General features: G+C 52.8%; 1 protein-coding gene across 1 annotated transcript in view; it reads left to right on the top strand.

Annotated features, from left to right (window-relative positions):
- The window catches only part of SDK1 (sidekick cell adhesion molecule 1), an 817,812-nt gene extending 799,829 nt beyond the window's left edge, over positions 1-17,983 (top strand). Inside the window, exons 43-45 of the mRNA XM_060123048.1 lie at positions 1,885-2,005; positions 2,389-2,518; positions 16,869-17,983. Of these exons, the coding sequence (XP_059979031.1) occupies positions 1,885-2,005; positions 2,389-2,518; positions 16,869-17,114 (497 nt within the window). The 3' untranslated portion in view covers positions 17,115-17,983. The remainder of the gene's footprint in view (positions 1-1,884; positions 2,006-2,388; positions 2,519-16,868) is intronic.
- The last annotated feature ends 652 nt before the right edge of the window (positions 17,984-18,635 follow it).

The raw sequence follows: 18,635 nt of genomic DNA, 5'->3' as shown, positions 1-18,635 counted from the left end.
CTGGGCAAAGCCGACCGCAAAAGGGCCCATACAGTGTGACTCCGTTTACAGAAAGGTCAGGAACGACCTAGTGAATGGATGTTTCTAGAAGGCAGGGTGGTGGGTGTTCTTAGTGGAGAAGTATAAGCAGCGAAGGTCCGTGAGGGAACCTCACGGGGTGCTGGGAACACTCTGATACCTCTGTGAAGCGGGGGCCAGCAGATCCCCGACCCCAGCCCCCAGCACCATTGTCACGGCACCAAAAGGGTTCATCAAACCAGGCACCTAAAGTGCCTGCCATTTGCTTTTGTAACATTGAGCCATTCATCCCTCCAAGAAAGGATTTATTTTTTTCTGTATGCATTCACTTCTAACAAGTGTTCGTAAATCAGATTTTATTCCTGCGGGATTTACAGAGTATGAATGGCATGTCACTTTACTGAGCTAATGCTATTACAGAATCCTATGTCTGGCGCAGAGAAAATCTCCCCGCTTTCACTCTTCTTCTCCATCTGGGAAACAGACCTGAAAAGTCCGATCTGACCCGCAGCTTCTGATACTCAGCCTCACCCTGGAGCATTCATTTAACGTCATCATTGAAGCCCAGGGGGAAAGAAAAAAGAAAAGAAACACTTGTCTACCAGCATGTCCCCCTGCCTGCCCAGGAGACGCACAGAACCTAAACCTTTGCCGCTGCAGCCTCGTTCTAACCCTGCTGCACGATCCTGCTGCCTCGTACGACGTCAGAGTCCCCTTCCGATAACAGTTTCCACCTGCTCTCCTCCCAGCAACCCAAATCCCTACTCACAAGCAGCTTCCTCTTTCATTCACCACTCTCTGTGTTCTGCTGGCTTTCCCCGTTGCACACGAGTAGAACATTAAGGTGAGGTGAGGGCTGTGGGATCCCCAGCAGAGAGGACCCTTGCGGTTCAGAAAGGCTGGTGAATTGTACAGACACACAGGGTGCCCCTGGCGTGTGCTCGGGCAGCGTCCCGGGGGCTGGGATGTGACTAAGAGCGTTACTGTGCGAGCGTAACTGGGTCTGTGCTCCAAGAGTTTATAGTCCGGTAAGGAAGACAGACAGATGACCACAGAGAACAAGCCAGCGCAGGAGAAATGCAGACGTGGTGACGGCACCACGGAGAGAAAAAACACAGGGCGAAGACTTCAGGGTCCAAAAGTTCTCTCTGGTCTCACGACCCTTGAGCTGTGACCTGAAGGAGGCGGTGAGCGATAAGTCAGGAAGATGGCTGGGGGAGGGGCTCCCAAGGTGGGGGAGGGAGAAGGGGGCTAGACCAGCCCGAGCAGAGGGACAGCCGTGAGGACACACCAACTCTCATGCCAAACGAGGTCGGAGCCACCGGGACCTCTTCCTGTCCTCGAGTTACTTGTAACTTTGGCCGGCTAATGTATTTTAGAATATGTTTTGATATGTATTTATAGACTTATTTTAAGTGGTTTTCAGTTACATTCACAGGCACGTGTGGCCATCATCACCACAGTCAGTTGTGGAGCATTTTCACGACCGCAGAAAGAGACCCCGCACCCTCTAGCTGTCACCCCTATACAGTTACCCTCCACTTGCTGTCTTGTCCTATGACCGTGAGGCTTTTATTTTGAAATGTATTGAATCTTTAATGTCCTCAACGGTTTACAGAGTTCACCTATTCTGAGTGCTCTTTAATAAAATACTGATCAAAATACTCGGAGTTTGGTGTCAAGCAGAATAAACACCAAAATGCGAACGTCGTTTTGCTGCGGGGTTGACGTGCAGCCTCTCTCCGCAGCCTGACTCTGCCTGTCTGGGGGGCTGACGCAGGCCGGCCCGGCCCTGGGCTCCGTCCAGCAGGCCATCGGGGAGCAGCTTACTGAAGCATCTGTGCTCGTTCCCCCGTCCGGCTTTAGGTAAGAGCATCTCCAACATGGAGGAGTCCGTGACCCTGGACAACGGGGGCTTTGCCACCTTGGAGCTCAGCAGCCGCCACCTCAACGTGAAGAACACCTTCTCGAAGAAGAACGGGACCAGGTAGGGCTGCGACAGCTCCAGCCCCCGTGCTGCCTCCACCCGAGGACCCGCTCGGCCGGGCCCACGCCCACGGGCCCCCCAGTGGGGCAGCGCCGAGCCGGGGGGGGGGGCAGCGTGTGGGGAGTTAGGGACGTTTTAAAGACATTTCCAGAGACAGAAAAGAAGGGCAGGTCTCAGGGGCAGGGGCGCGGTCTCGGGAGATCTCCCGGCCCCAGACGGGGCGGGCGTCATGCGAAGCTGCAGGGGGACTGCGAACTGTTTGCATTGGGGGCCAAAATGATGCCAGAGGCGGTGGATTTCTCCCACTCAGCCTCGAAGCAGGCCAGAGGGTGGGTCGGGAGGCCTCAGTGGGGGTGGGTAACTGGTGTCCCCGTCCCGCCCAGGTCCCCGCCTCGGCCCAGCCCCGGCGGACTACACTACTCAGATGAGGACATCTGCAACAAGTACAACGGTGCCGCGCTGACCGAGGGCGGGACCCTCCAGGAGAAGTCAGGGGACGCCACGGAGTCTGAGGTGGGTGCCTGTTACACGGGGCCCCCGCCCTCCCCAGGGGCCCCGCTTCCCCCACAAGCGCCCCAGTCAGTCTCTCACGTTCACGAACAAAACCAGTTGAAGCAGCCGGTAGAGAGCTGGGGCCCGGTCAGTCCTAGACTGTTTGGTTTCAGCGGTGCTGAGCCTTGACAGGGATGAAATTCACCAAGCTCTTTGATGGACGCGCAGGCCCGCCCCACCCCTTGGCATTCATGCTCTAAATCAATATTTAATCTAAGACAAGTCTCACCTTCCTTCTGATCTGAACTCAGGCCTTATTGAGCCCTGAGGCTCCATAGAATGGCGTCTTTTAAATGGTGGCTTGTGTATGAGCTCACGGTGGGGCCGGGACAGCAGGGGCATGGCAGGTGGCACAGCTCGCTCCGTCGGCCCCATGTGCTCTGTTCACAAGGACGCCGGGCCCCCCGTCTGTACCGTAGCCGTGGGCACGGGGAAAACAGCAGAAGCAGCGCTGCACACGTTCAGAAGGAACATTTGTCTACGGTTGAGGGGCTGTAGGTTTTCCAGTGAAAAGCTGACACAGACCTGCCTCTTCCTGATAAGGAAGCCGCAGCTTGTACCAAAAGCAGCACATCGGGAAGGGGCAGCTCCGCCGTCCAGCACGTTCTGGCTCAGCGATTAGAGACAGTCACCCGCACGTGCCTTGATCTGTCCTCGGTTCCTGGGCCTGCTGCGCTTAGACCGTCAGGCCTCGCGGATGGTGTTCACAGTGACCGGGCGTCAGCTCTGCGGGCTGCGCTCTTCACGGTTCCGCGTGTGCTGAGCACTAACTGGGCGCCTGCTCTGGGCCGGGCACGTGCGTTCAACGCTCACACCAGCCCTGCGAGGTAGAGCGGTTCTCGTCCTTGTTCACACAACAAGCCTGAGGCCAAGGTCGTCCCACATGCACGTGCTGAGGCTGGACGCACACCCACACAACCACCCCCCCCCGAATGTGTCCAGAGCTTACTGACCCCCGCCCTCACCATCTCCTGCAGCCCAGCTCCCAGGCACCTGTGGCCGTTCCCAGCGCTGTCAGGACTGGATTCATCAGTTCTGGACTCTTTGTTCATGAAAGCATTCTCAGAACGGGTTGATAAGAGGCACTCAGTCTGCTTCTCCTCTCACACACGCGGGTGTCCTGAGATTCAGATTTCAGCTGATCTGCGTGGAGGATTATTAAACGCGTGCAGGCACTGAGCTAGGCGTATGCACACACGCATACGTGCACACGTACACGCATTCCTAAGTCCATACACGTGGACACACGTGGAGGAAGGAGGCAGGGAGGGAGGACGGCGGGGGGAGGGGAGGAGAGGGACGTGGAATCCACAGTACGTCCTGCCAGGAGGTTGTTCGGGTCCTCACGTAATAGATCAGAGCCGAGGCTTGACGAGGCTTTGTGTGTGTGTGTGTGTGTGTGTGTGTGTGTGTGTGTGTGTGGTGCACGGGCCTCTCACCGCCGTGGCCTCTCCCGTTGCGGAGCACAGCCTCCGGACGCGCAGGCTCAGCGGCCATGGCTCACGGGCCCAGCCGCTCCGCGGCACGTGGGATCTCCCCGGACCGGGGCACGAACCCGCGTCCCCTGCATCGGCAGGCGGACTCTCAACCACTGCGCCACCAGGGAAGCCCTTGGCGAGGCTTTAGAACGTCTTCCCCAGACACACACTGATGGGCCTCGGGCTCGCAGTTCCATCTCTCCTGCCGACCTGCTGTGCAGAGCTGAGCTGTCGTAGCCCCGGGACGTGTGGCTGAGTGAAGGCGGGGCCTTGGCAAGCCCTGTGCCTGGAGGAAGGGGTTCCTTCTGTGATTCCCACAGATGCTTTTTGGTTCAAGAAAGTTGATCAGAGGTGTGGATGCTCTCTCCACCCAGGATTTTCACCTTGAATCTGGGGCTCCAGGCCCCCCTGAAGCCTGTGGTATCACCTCCAGCGAAGGCCCCGTGGGGTCCAGGCTAAGAACTCGCATGTCTGGGCTCTCTGTGTGCTCCTGGGTTCTCAGGTAGATAGGATGAGGCCCGTCTTTCTTCCAGGATTCTGTGCTCCATAATCTTGCTGGGTCCCGACGTTGACCCTTATGATTTGGGAGAGTTGTAGGCAGATGCGTGGGATCCCAACAGAGGGATCTGGGAGTGCCAGCTCCAGTGGGAGCGCTTCCTTTGAACCACATCTTTTAAACAACCAGACTGAGATGTAATTCACATACCACACAAGTCACCCATTCGCCATATTGGTTATTTAGGGGTGTGTGTGTTTTAGTTTCCTCAGATTTATGAGCTTCTCAAATCTTCTGTTACTGATTTTTAATTTTATTCCATTGTGGTCAAAGAACATACTCTGTATATTTTCAGTCCTTTCAAATGTATTGAGCCCTGTTTTATGGCATAGCATCTGGTCTGTGCTGCAAGAATTCACTTGAAAAGGGTGTGTTGCTCTGCTGTTGCTGTGTGGTGAGTTTCGTGTGTGTCTGTTATGCCTGGTTGATTTATAGTGCTGTTCAAGTCTTCTACACTCTTATCTTCTGCCATCCGCTGTATTGAAGTCTCCAACTATCATTGTTAACATTGTCTATTTCTCACTTCATTTCTGTCAGTTTTAATTTCATGTATTTGCAGGCTCTGTTTCTAGGTGCATATATGTTTATAACTGTTGTGTCTTCATGATGGATAGACCCTTTCTATTAGTACAGAGTGTCCCTCATTGTCTCTAGTAACAATTTTGTCTTGAAGTCTATTTGGTCTGATATTAGTACAGCCAACTCCAGTTCTCTTTTGGTTCCCGTTCACATAGTGTATCACTTCCATCCTTTCACTTTCAACCTATTTGAAACTTTGCATCTAAAATGTGTCTCTTGCATGCAGCATATAGTTGGATCATGTTATTTTATTCATTCTGCCAATCTCTACCTGTTCACCAGGTTGTTTAATCCATTCACATTTAATGTAATTACTGCTAAGGCAGAATTTACCTCTGCCATTTTGGTGTTTGCCTTCTGTAAGTCTCATATCTCTATTTCTCTCTTTTTCCTTTGCTGTCATCTTCTCTTTTGAGTGGGTATTTTCTAGTGTACCATTTATAGTGATTGCCCTAGTATCAGTATTTGCTTCAGATTTATACTAAATCTCTATATTTCTGTATAGATCCATTCCCTCCTCCCCTCTTTGTGTTATTATTATACATATTAAGTCCATATATGTGGCAACCCCAAGAATGCATTTTTATAGGTATCCTTTGATAGAATTTTGTGTCTTTTAAAGAAGTTGAGAGAAGAAAGGTGAGCAAGTTATCTATTTAGAGTTTACCATTTTAACCTTTTTATTTACTATTTCTGGTTCTCTTCATTTCTTTATGCCTCTTTGCATAGCTATTGTTAAGTATGTTACATTTCTATATATTATAGGCCCAACAATACAATTATATACATATTATTTTATGAAATTGCTATTTAAATCAGATAAGAGAAGAAAGGAGAACAAATAGGTAATTATACTGTCTTTTATAATTCCCTATGTAATCACCTTTGTTGGTGCTTTTTGTTTTTTCATGTGGATTTGAATTACTCTCTGGTGTCACTTGCTTTCAACCTGACAATCTTCCTTTAGTGTTTCCTGTGAGGCAGGTCAGCTAGCAATGAATGGTCCTGTTTTTGTTTATCTCAGAATGTCTTTATTTCACCTTCATTTTCAAAATAGTTTGTTGAATATAAGATTCTTGGTTGACAGTTTTCTTTCAACACTTTGAATGTGTGACCCCATTGTCTTCTGTCCTCCATTTTTTCTGATTAGAAGTCAGCTGTTAATATTGTTTGAGTTCGGTTGTTCTGGTTGAGTCATTTTTCTCTTGCTGACTTCAAGAGTTTCCTTCTGTCTTTGTCTTTCAGAATTTTAACTATGATGTGTCTGGGTGTGAATCTTGTTCCGTTTATCTCACTTGTGGTTTATTGAGCTTGTCAGGTGTGTAGACTTTTTTTTTTACCAAATTTGGGATGTTTTAAGTCATTATTACTTCCAGTATTTTCTCTGCTTCTTTCTTTCTCTTCTCATCCTGGTACTCCCACTGTGCTTATGTTGGTACACTCAGTGCATTCTCACATTTGGTGGGTGCTCTGTTCTTTTTTTTTTTCTTATTCTTTTTTCTGTTTGTTTTTCAGATTGCATAATCTCTATCATTCTATCTTCAAGTGCACTGAGTCTTTCCTCTGTCAGCTCAAATCTACCATTGAGTCCCCCTAGTGAATTTTTAAATTTTGGTTATGGTATTTTTCAACTCTAGAACTTCTCATTAGGTTCTTTTTAAGTCATTTCTGTCTCTTTATTGATATTCTCTACTTGGTGTGGTAGTGTCAGCATACTTTAATTCTTTCCACATGGTCTCCTTCAGTTCTTTGTTAAAGTCCCCTACTATGAATGTGTTACTGTCGATTTCCCCTTTTATGGCTGTTAGTATTTGCCTTATGTATTGAGGTGCTCCTGTGTTGGGTGCATAAATATTTACAATTGTTATGTCTTCTTCTTAGATTGATCCCTTGATCATTATGTAGTGTCCTTCTTTGTCTCTTGTAATAGTCTTTATCTTAAAGTCTATTTTGTCTGATATGAGAATTGCTACTCCAGCTTTCTTCTGATTTCCATTTGCATGGAATATCTTTTTCCCTCCCCTAACTTTCAGTCTGTATGTGTGCCTAGGTCTGAAGTGGGTCTCTTGTAGACAGCATATATACAGGTCTTGTTTTTGTATCCATTCAGCCAGTCTGTGTCTTTTGGTGGGAGCATTTAATCCATTTACATTTAAGGTAATTATCAATATGTATGTTCCTATTCCCATTTTCTTAATTGTTTTGGGTTTGTCATTGTAGGTCTTTTCCTTCTCTTGTGTTTCTTGCCCAGAGAAGTTCCTTTAGCATTTGTTGTAAAGCTGGTTTGGTAGTGCTGAACTCTCAGCTTTTTCTTGTCTGTAAAGGTTTTAATTTCTCCATCAAATCTGAATGAGATCCTTGCTGGGAAGAGTAATCTTGGTTGTAGGTTTTTCTCCTTCATCACTTTAAATATGTCCTGCCACTCCCTTCTGGCTTGCAGAGTTTCTGCTGAAAGATCAGCTGTTAACCTTATGGAGAGTCCCTTGTGTGTTATTTTTTGTTTTTCCCTTGCTGCTTTTAATACGCTTTCTTTGTATTTAATTTTTGATAGTTTGATTAATATGTGTCTTGGCGTGTTTCTCCTTGGATTTATCCTGTATGGGACTCTCTGCGCTTCCTGGACTTAACTATTTCCTTTCCCATATTGGGGAAGTTTTCAACTATAATCTCTTCAAATATTTTCTCAGTCCCTCTCTTTTTCTCTTCTTCTTCTGGGACCCCTATAATTCAAATGTTGGTACGTTTAATGTCCCAGAGGTCTCTGAGACTGTCCTCAGTTCTTTTCCTTCTTTTTTCTTTATTCTGCTCTGCAGTAATTATTTCCACTATTTTATCTTCCAGGTCACTTATCCGTTCTTCTGCCTCAGTTATTCCACTATTGATCCCTTCTAGAGTATTTTTAATTTCATTTATTGTGTTGTTCATCATTGCTTGTTTCCTCTTTAGTTCTTCTAGGTCCTTGTTAAATGTTTCTTGCATTTTCTCTATTCTATTTCCAAGATTTTGGATCATCTTTACTATCATTATTCTGAATTCTTTTTTAGGTAGACTGCCTATTTCCTCTTCATTTGTTAGGTCTGGTGTGTTTTTACCTTTCTCCTTCATCTGCTGTGTGTTTTTCTGTCTTCTCATTTTGCTTATCCTACTGTGTTTGGGGTCTCCTTTTTGCAGGCTGCAGGTTCGTAGTTCCTGTTGTTTTTGGTGTCTGTCCCCAGTGGCTAAGGTTGGTTCAGTGGGTTGTGTAGGTTTCCTGGTGGAGGGGACTAGTGCCTGTATTCTGGTGGATGAGGCTGGATCTTGTCTTTCTGGTGGGCAGGTCCACATCTGGTGGTGTGTTTTGGGGTGTCTGTAGCCTTATTATGATTTTAGGCAGCCTCTCTGCTAATGGATGGGGCTGTGTTCCTGTCTTGCTAGTTGTTTGGCATAGGATGTCCAGCACTGTAGCTTGCTGGTCATTGAGTGAAGCTGGCTGCTGGTGGCGAGATGGAGATCTCTGGGAGATTTTCACCATTTGATATTACGTGGAGCTGGGAGGTCTCTTGTGGACCAGTGTCCTAAAGTTGGCTCTCCCACCTCAGAGGCACAGCAGTGACTCCTGGCTTGACCACCAAGAGCCTTTCATCCACAAGGCTCAGAATAAAAGGGAGAAAAAATAAGAAAGAAAGAAAGAGGGAAAGAAAGGGAATAAAATAAAGTTATTAAAATAAAAAATAATTATCAAGAAAAAAAATTTTTAAGTAAAAAATAAAACAAAAAAAAAAAACCAGACGGTCAGAACCCTAGGACAAATGGTGAAAGCAAAGCTATATAGACGAAATCTCACAGAGAAGCACACACGTACACACTCACAAATAGAGGAAAAGGGGAAAAAATCATAAATCTTGCTCTCAAAGTCCACCTCCTCAATTTGGGATGATCTGTTGTCTCTTCATGTATTCCACAGATGCAGGTACATCAAGTTGATTGTGGAGCTTTAAGCCGCTGCTCCTGAGGCTGCTGGGAGAGATTTCCCTTTCTCGTCTTTGTTCTCACAGCTCCCGGGCCTCCGCTTTGGATTTGGCCCCGCCTTTGCGTGTAGGTCGCCGGAGGGCGTCTGTTCTTCGCTCAGACAGGATGGGGTTAAAGGAGCCGCTGATTGGGGGCTCTGGCTCACTCAGGCCGGGGGGAGGGAGGGGCACGGAGTGCGGGGCGGGCCTGCGGCGGTAGAGGCCGGCGTGACGTTGCACGAGCCTGAGGCGCGCCGTGCATTCTCCCGGGGAAGTTGTCCCTGGATCCCGGGACCCTGGCAGTGGCGGGCCGCACAGGCTCCCGGAAGGGAGGTGTGGAGAGTGACCTGTGCTCGCACAGAGGCTTCTTGGTGGCGGCAGTAGCAGCCTTAGCGTCTCATGCCCGTCTCTGGGGTCCGCGCTGTTAGCCGCAGCTCGCGCCCGTCTCTGGAGCTCCTGTAAGCAGCGCTCTGAATCCCCTCTCCTCGCGCACAAGGAAACAAAGAGGGAAGAAAAAGTCTCTTGCCTCTTCGGCAGCTCCAGACTTTTCCCCGGACTCCCTCCCGGCTAGCCGTGGCGCACTAACCCCCCGCAGGCTGTGTTCACGCCGCCAACCCTAGTCCTCCCCCTGCGCTCTGACCGAAGCTGAGCCTCAGCTTCCAGCCCCGCCCGCCCTGGCGGGTGAGCAGACAAGCCTCTCGGGCTGGTGAGTGCCGGTTGGACCTGATCCTCTGTGCGGGAATGTCTCTGCTTTGCCCTCCGCACCCCTGTGGCTGTGCTCTCCTCCGCGGCCCCGAAGCTTCCCCCCATCTGCCACCCGCTGTCTCCGCCCACGAAGGGGCTTCCTAGTGTGTGGAAACCTTTCCTCCTTCACAGCTCCCTCCCAGAGGTGTAGGTCCTATCCCTATTCTTCTGTCTCTGTTTTTCCTTTTTCTTTTGCCCTACCCAGGTACGTGGGGAGTTTCTTGCCTTTTGGGAGGTCTGAGGTCTTCTGCCAGCGTCCAGTAGGTGTTCTGTAGGAGTTGCTCCACGTGTAGATGTATTTCTGGTGTATCTGTGGGGAGGAAGGTGATCGCGTCCTACTCTTCCGCCATTTTCTCTCGAAAACCTCCTTCAGTTCTTTGAACATATTATAATAGCTACTTTCAAAGTCTTTGCCAATATTTGGGGCTCCCCAGAGGCTGCCTGCTTTCTTTCCTCTGTATGGATCACACTTTCCTGTTTTTGGAAAACAGCTCACTTTCAATACTATGTCGTATCAACTCAGAATACTGATATTCAGCCCCCGCTGGTTGTGGTCATTGTTGTTCGCTTATCTGCTTATTTGTTTAGTGACTTGCCTGGACCAGTTCAGGGACGTCCGTTTCCTCAGCAGTGTATACCCTCCGATGTCACCCCTCAGAGCTGCAGCCTTGGGCACACGTGCAGTTTCCCTGACAACCAGGGATGACCGGTCTTAGCCAGGGTCCCCTTGTCTCTCGTTCTTGCCTCCCTATTAGGATTCTGGGTTGTCTCCCACCACGGGTATCACACCCAGCTGTTAACCTCCACTACCTGCTAGCTCTATCATTTTTGACAAAGCTCCAGGGTATAAATTACTCCATAGTTTGATCCAGTTACAGCCCAGCCCTTTTGCAGTGGCAGGATGTTGTTAACCTTTGAATTTTTCTCTAACCCCCGAGAGGGCTCTCCTTCGCTGTCTCTTTGCCTGGTTCTCGCTGCTAAACTTCTTGGCCGGTTTATTATTATTTCACTTGTTGCTATCGTGGAGCTGCCAGCTCCCTCTCAATTTCTCACCCGTGTGGTCGCCATTGTTTCCAACAATGCCCTTAGGCCTGCTCTGGTCCAAATACAGACATTCCCCTCGGGCAGAGCAGGGGAGCTCTCTATTCTTAAGGACTGACTCTCCCCCTAGCAGGACATCTGTGTCACAGCACCAAAGCTGGAGTGGGGCCAACAGCCCTCTTCTCCATAGTGACGCACTTGCTGAACCAGTGGGGTGCTGGGTGGAGACGGCAGCCCCTGGTCATCTGGGCAGTGTGGAACTTCTTCCGTCCTGGCCGGCTGGGGTGGGGGCGATCAGGGCTCAGTATTCTCGACCTGCTGTGCCTGACGCACATGGTCCAGCCTCCCAGCGAAGGCTGCGTGAGGGAAGGAAGCCCAGTTCTCTTGGCCATACCTGCCTGGCATAGAGTTCTGCACTGTGGAGCTGGGGGCAGGCAGTTGGATGAGAAATGCCGGCAGCTTCCTGCTCCAGGTCGAACCAAATTGCTGGACTAGGGGCTGGGTCTTCTTGGCCACATGTGCTCAGAGTGGAGCTTCTGTCACCCTGGGCTGAGGGGCGGTGGGGGGGGGGGGCAAATCATAGGTCGAGTGGCTCAGACGCTTGCTGGTTTCAGTGATTTTAGATTTTCTGCAGTAAGTCTTCCCCCCTTTGCTATATGCCCTTGGCACCAATTCCAGGGACTCTAAACGTTTATAAGATCATTTTCCCCAGTTAAATCATTGTTCCACTAGGGAGAGGACCTGCTGGCTCCTGTGACCGTCCTGGAAGGATCTTTGTATTGATGATTGGTTGACTGGGGCGGGATCTCCTGACCTCCCTTCCTGTCCACCCGCTCCTCCAGAGCCAGAAACCCTATGAGGTCTTGGCCGGAAGAGCTCTTTTGCAAAGCTAATATTTCACTAAAAAAAAATAGTGATGCCATCCTTTTCTCCCAATTTTCAGAAATATTGCTCAAGTGAAAATTCTAAGAATCCGTTCACAGGTGCACACCAACCTGACTGATCAGAGTTGCTCTGAATTAGGCCATCAGCGTCACATGACACGTGCTGTGGCTCTCTGTGTACCTCTGTTTAGGAAAAAGAGGCTCTGTCTCTGTCTTATCGCACAGATGCTTCTGAATTACATCAGGGCTACTGTTCAAATCGCATCTTAAAAATTGTTTTCGAAATCCAAGGAAACAGTTTTCAAGATCTCTCCTCCAACCAACTTAGACCAACCCCCTCCTGCTTAATTAATTCCCTAATAATATTTGAGCCTTTCATCTCGCCCATATAGTACCCAAAGTGCTGAGATTATCTCTATTAGCAGCTTGCCAGGCGTCCATGCACCTTTAGAAACTCTCACAGCCCGTCTGCCAGCACAGCCAATCACAGGCTGGCCTTCTACGGTCTCCTGGGAAACCAACACACAACGCTATTTCATTATCACACAGGAAACTTAAAAAGAAGACCCTGCAGTGTTTCCTTTGTGTCAATAATTCTAAATCACTAAAATACATCCTCATGAAAAAATAATAATGTCATATAAACAATAAGCAGGGCAGGCAGCAGAAGGACGAATGGCATTTTAATTCAGTGCCTTCTTGTGAAGGCAAAGGCAAGACCTGAGCAGGAGCCAGGAGGCCCCGCCCCCCCGCCTCCGCCCTCACCCCCGGCCCCGCCCTCGCCCTCACCCCCGCCTCCGCCCTCACCCCCGCCCCCGACCCCGCCCTCGTGTGTCATGAGACCTGGGTACCTCTCACTCTCCCTAAATGAACAGGAAGAAGCTAAAGGAGCAGCTCTTAGTCTCTCCTCTCCTTTCTGCACGATGGTTATCAAAACCATCTCTCACAGTGGCTTTTGGGACCACTCGGCTGGACCTGCAGCCCTGCCACTCAAGGCTGCCAGCCGCCCAGCTTGGTCCCCACATGAAGCACTCTGCCCTTCCAGATGCAGTGGGAAAAATCCCAGGGCAGGTTCTGACTGGCTCAGCTTAAGCCGCATGCCCACCCATTAGCCAGTCACTGCTTTCTGAGGGTCAAGCCCTTCAGCCCATGTCACAGGGAAAGGTGGGACAAGGGTCACTTCCTTCAAAGGGTCACACTTCAGACGCAAACACTGGGACATCACTGTGAGCTGGACAGCCGACCCCGACTGTCTCCTGCCAGGGCCTCTTAGTGCCCACATTTGTCACAGGCCTAGAGGACACATAGCTACTAGAGGTCTCCAGTGGAACTACATTTTGTTAATCACATGGACATACACATGAGTGTGGGACACGTGATGTGTTCATTCCCGAAGCAGCGCTGGACATACTCTGAGAAGTGCTGGCTCCTGCAGGAACGCAGAGCCCCCTTCCAGGCCACACCTCGGTCCCTCGGTGACTGTGAACCCGGCTTCCCCACATCCTGAACAGCTGCAGGAGGGGGGACAAGGGTAGAAAGAGGGGAGAGAAGTGCCCCGGGACACCCCCTGGGTGTGGGACGTGTTTATAAAACGAGTGACCGCCGCATATGATGGCCTTTCCATCACTGGAGAGACCTGGTGTGAGACCCACCCATGGAAGTGTCTCTAACCTTTTATACAGCTGGGGTTGAAGGTGGCCCCGAAGGGTTACTGAGAAGCCTCTGTCTCTGCCACCTGGGCTGCGATGCCAGAGCTGGGTCTGCCCCCACTCTGTCCCCAGCCAGTATGACCCTGACATGGTCACTGCCTCTGTGGGCCTCCATTCTCTCCAACACAAAATGAGATGGAACCCAATCGCGACTTCTCACATTCGTCCTCACGTGGTTGGGACGGTGGGTGGGGAGGACCCCAAACACTGAAGGGTGAAATCTTGAATCTTAACGTTCAGTCTTCAGCTCATCATAAACCCTGACCCCGTCTGTGAAACCAGGAGCCATATTGCTGTCGTCCAATTCTGAACATTCCGTGAACTCCTCGTGAGGAAAGAGGGCTTCGGTGTCTTCCTTCCCCTGAGCTTCAAGAAATTTAGAACCAAAATCAGTGTCTGAAGAAGTGACAGACCCAACTCAGGGACTGATAACAGATTCCTCAGCTTCTCTCCACGAGCTCTGTCCTCCTTTCTCTGAGTTTACACAGAGCTTGGCCTCGTAAGCCCCTCAAGGCCTCTAGAAAACAGATGAAGATGAATCTTAACCACCCGCCACCCATGCAGGTGCCTGAGCTCTTATCTGAAAAAGATGCACTTTCGAGAACTGCGCGTTTCTCAGGTTGGGGCTGAGTCCCGTATCGGGTCACATCCCCAGCGGGGCCGGGGGGCACTCTCGCGGAACCCACTCGTGTTTCTGCAGCAACCCCTGAGGACATCCACACCGGACGGCCTCCCAGCAGTTCAGCTCGGGGTCCGCGGCACTTGAGCTCGACGCAGGTCAGGCTCTGCCTCCAAACAAGTTGCAAAAACAGCCTTTGGTTTTCAGTGCATCATGGGCTTGGGACTGACGTCTAGGGGGTGGTGAGCCTGTTCAGCTGCTGTGCAGGAGGGGCTTGGAGCCGGGAACCCCGAGGCCTGGGTGGCCAGGCTCAGGGGAGGCTCCCACGCCGCCCAGGGCCCACACAGCCCTTTTTCATCCATAAGCCGGAATCCTCACTCCCACCTCGCAGGGTCATGGTGCAGCGACAGAGGTGGCACGAGGCTACTCTGTTGTGAGCAGTGTCCACAGGAAAGAAGCCTGTGCTGCCTCTCGGCATCGCTGTCCAGTGATGGAGGAGCTGTCCTCCACCTCTGGGATGTGTTGGGAGGGCGTTTTTGTCAGCCCCCGTTTCCAGGAGCTCTGCCTCAGCCATGTATGATGTCACAACGCAGATGGTTTACATTTAACGTCCTGAGAATTCCCAGATCTGTGACTCACCGTTGCTACTTTATGTAAATATTCCATTTAGAGCAAGGGTTTCAGTCTGTGTCTGAAAAACCCCAGAAGTCTCTGGCTCCACCGTATGTACACGAGGGGTGTCTGCACAGCCAAGAGGCCGCCCGCTCTCACGGCACAGAACGCTGCTCCCCAGGTGAAGGCCGGAAGGCGACTGTCCCCTCCTCCCCTGCCCGCACCCCAGCCTGGCCACTGCTCAGAATCCTCCCAGAGCCTCCAGGGAATACACGTTCCAGGGCCCCATCCCAGACCCACTGAGTCAGGAGAGCAGAGCGGGAGCCGCCGCCCAGGAAGCTGTGCTCTTCCAAGACTTCCCCGGAGATTCTGAGCCAGCATTAGGGGGACACTCGGTCCTTTATACCACCCAGGCCTCCGTCACCCTGCGGGGAGAGGAAAAAGGGCAGGTGTGACTGAACCCTTGACGGCTCGGCCCTGGAGCCCAGCGGGGAGGCGCCCTGCCCGTGGGCGGCTGGAGTGTGAGGGACCAGCCAGTCACCCGCCCACTGCCCACGGCGACCTTCACCTGGCAGGGTGCCCCGCGAGGGGAGGGGCTTTACTCGGCCACGATTCCTGTCCCCTCCCTGAACTTGAAAGGCCGGAAGCCACCGTGCCTGCAGGCCCATTTTTGGCACATGGAAGGTGGCCTCTGTGAGGTCCGGGGTAGCAGGCGCGGGGAGGAACCCCTGTGCTTTCCGGGTCTGGGGAGCGTCTTGGGTGCGGGTCCTCACAGCAGAGCCCGGCCAGCCTGGGTACCATCCCCACCCACCGGGGGGCAGGAAGCTCCCAGGAGTCAGGGGAGGGGCCCCGGGACCGCCTGGCAGGTCTGGGACAGGGGAACCGGGAGCCCTCCCTGCTCTGGGAAAACACTTCGGCCTCCACTGTCTGGATCAGCCGACCTTCCAGCACTGAAAATCCATTCCCAAGACCACACAGTACACGGCACAGAGTTTTACTTCAAGAAAATGAACATAGAAACGGTGCGGGCTAAATGCTCTTACTAGAAACTGCTGCTTTGTTTTGTAGAAAGAAAAGGGGGGAAAGACCCTCAGAGGGACGGATCTTGAGCCGTCAATGGGTGGCCCACTTCCTCCACCAGCTGCTCGGGGGCCGCATGGTGAGGGGTCAGGTCCCTCAGTGCCTGGAGAGGGAGGGGCCCGTAGCACTTCAGACACCACGACACCACGTTCATTTACGGTGTCCTTTCTTGGCAACCTCCCCTCGGAGATCGGCATGGACGTGACATTCCCTGGAAATGTGTGTCCCATGAAGGACAGACCTCCTCCTCACCCCCTCTCAAGCTCAGGATGGGATCCCATTGGTCTGTGGGAGCCTGCGTCACGGTCTTGGGCAGGCTGTGGCCCCTAGGCCTTCCACATTCCCGTGCTCTTCTGTACTCTGCACTGCGAGGATACACACCATCCCCTTGAGGCTGTGTAGACCTCTCCTGGGTGGGAGATGGAGTGTAGACCTCTCCTGGGTGGGAGTGATGTGTAGACCTCTCCTGGGTGGGAGTGCTGTGTAGACCTCTCCTGGGTGGGAGATGGGGTGTAGACCTCTCCTGGGTGGGAGATGGGGTGTAGACCTCTCCTGGGTGGGAAATGGAGTGTAGACCTCTCCTTGGGCGGGAGATGGGGTGTAGACCTCTCCTGGAGCACGAGTGCAATGCAGACCCTCCGGGGACGGGCTCAGGCACAGTGATGGGTTGGGGAGCAGAGGCTCAAGGGCAGTGAGACAGCACATTGCCTGGCTTGGCGCAAGCTCAGCCCGGGTCTCTTGGGGGGTGGTCCGGGGGTTCCGTGCGCGGCTTGTGTGGAGTGTAGGAGGTCTGGGGTGGGGGAAGTGGGAGGAAACAGGTGACCGGCACCATCCCACCGTGGGCGGCCAGTACTGGTCCCCTTCCTGGCCCTTCCTGTTCCCCGCTCAGCCCTGCTGCCCACGGCCACGCTCCCGCATAGCTCCCCCCGTCTGTGACCGCCCCAGTGTCCACGGGCCCCCTGAGCTCCCCCCAGCCCCCCGGCCGCCTGGCTGACGCCTCGCTGTCCACCCGTCTATCCGCAGGGCACCGAGTCCGAGTCCGAGGACGCGCTCCCCCAGCACTCCTTCGTCAACCACTACCTGAGCGACCCCACCTACTACAACTCGTGGAAGCGGCGCGCGGGCGCGGCCCCGCACAGGTACGAGGCGGTGGCGGGGGCCGAGGCCGGGCCAGCCCCGCGCGCGGTGGTCACCACGCAGAGCGCCGTGTTCGCGCCCGCCGCCCACGGCGCCCGGACTCCGCTCACCGGCTTCTCGTCCTTCGTGTGAGCGGCACCGACCCCGCGGCGACCCTTGTTAAGACAGTCAGCTCTGGGAACTGGGCTCCAGCTTGGGTTTAAGAGGATCTGACGCCTGATGATTGATTTTACCCACTTGCGAACGCGAGATTGCAATTAGGAAAGTTTTTTTTTTACTGGCTTTTTGTAACATCGCTGCAGGAAGCGGGTTTCTTTGTGTTTCTTTTCTTTTTACGAGAAGGTGTGTTTCACTGGTGCAAGGGCTCGTCACCCCGACCTGGGAAGACCTGAGCCCGCGGGTCCCGGGCTTCTCCATTCTGCGCCGACTAGGAAGGCTGGGGGGCGGGAGACGGGGGTCCAGGGAGGCCACGCCTCTTGCAGGCCGCTCCCTTCTCTTCTCTAACCCCTGCCTGAGAACCAGCGGCCCGCCTGGGGCTCCATCCCACCGTCTCCGTCTCCGGCGTGCGAAGAGCATGTGTGTGACCCAGGCTCAGGGCCTCCGGACCCAAGGGCGTCCATCTCTGAAATGTTCTCACTCGGCAGTTTGTAGGCGAGGAATCGGCTTTAAGGTTCCAGGCCGCGGGGCCACAGATTCCAAGGTTCCGTTCGGCGTCCTTCCAGGGGTGAAATATTCCGGGCTCCCCCTTCCTTTCTTCCTTTCGACCTCGCAGCACAGGAGCAGGAAGCACCCCTGCTGGGAGCCACCGCCGTGGCCCTCGGCAAGCTCGCTCCTTCCCTGGCAGCACAGCACACGGCCAGCCCGCCAACCCGAGCGAGCGAGGCAGCGGCTGCAGAATCGCTCGCTGTGTTACGAGGTGTGCATTGTTAACCAGAGTATTTTTAAAATCTTTTTATCTTTTTTTAAAATATGTCATATGAAATGAATGAGTCTCAGCTGTCTCCAGGTGCCTTTTTATTAATTGTTTAGCTTTGTACATGGGAAAGACGAAGAGCGACAGTGTCTCCAAGTATAGCAAAACGGCTCTGAGAAGACGGGGTCCCCAGCCCCTCCCCCCGCCCCCCGTGCCTGCCAGGCCCTGCCGTGCGCGTGGCCCGCGGCTTTCCTTGGAGCGCGCGCGGCCTGGGGCCTCCGGGTTCCCGCCGCTGCCGTGACTGGTGTGGCTGTCCCTTTCCCGACCCCAGGCCAGCTCTTAGCCTTAATGGATTTTCTGGAAACCGTTTTTTACTTTAATTGTTACTGTTTTGTTTTCGTTTCTTAGCTAAATGGAAATAGCGTGAACTATTTTGAAACTCCAAACCGTAGCTCTGCCTCTAGCCCATCACATCATTTTTTGCAAGAGGTGTGTGAGGTACACGTGGTCAAGCCGTGGTCCCAGGGCCAGATGTACCGGGAGCGCTGCTGCTGTCAGCGGGGGGTGTGCCCCACCCCTCCGGGGGGGGGGCACTGCAGAAGGACCCTGCCGCCGGCAGCCCGGTCAGCCGGAGCCTGTCCACACCCCCCAGGGCACAGGACGGGCCTGCAGGTCCCCAAGGGGGGAAGGACTGGGCCAGCCACCCACGCCACGGGGAGCCAGTCTCGTGGCCACCCGCG

Source organism: Lagenorhynchus albirostris, chromosome 15 (genome assembly GCF_949774975.1).
Source record: "Lagenorhynchus albirostris chromosome 15, mLagAlb1.1, whole genome shotgun sequence".
NCBI classification, from domain to species: Eukaryota; Metazoa; Chordata; class Mammalia; order Artiodactyla; family Delphinidae; genus Lagenorhynchus; species Lagenorhynchus albirostris.
The sequence above is the reverse complement of the archived record's forward strand: the minus strand, read 5'-3'. Positions and strand labels throughout refer to the sequence as shown.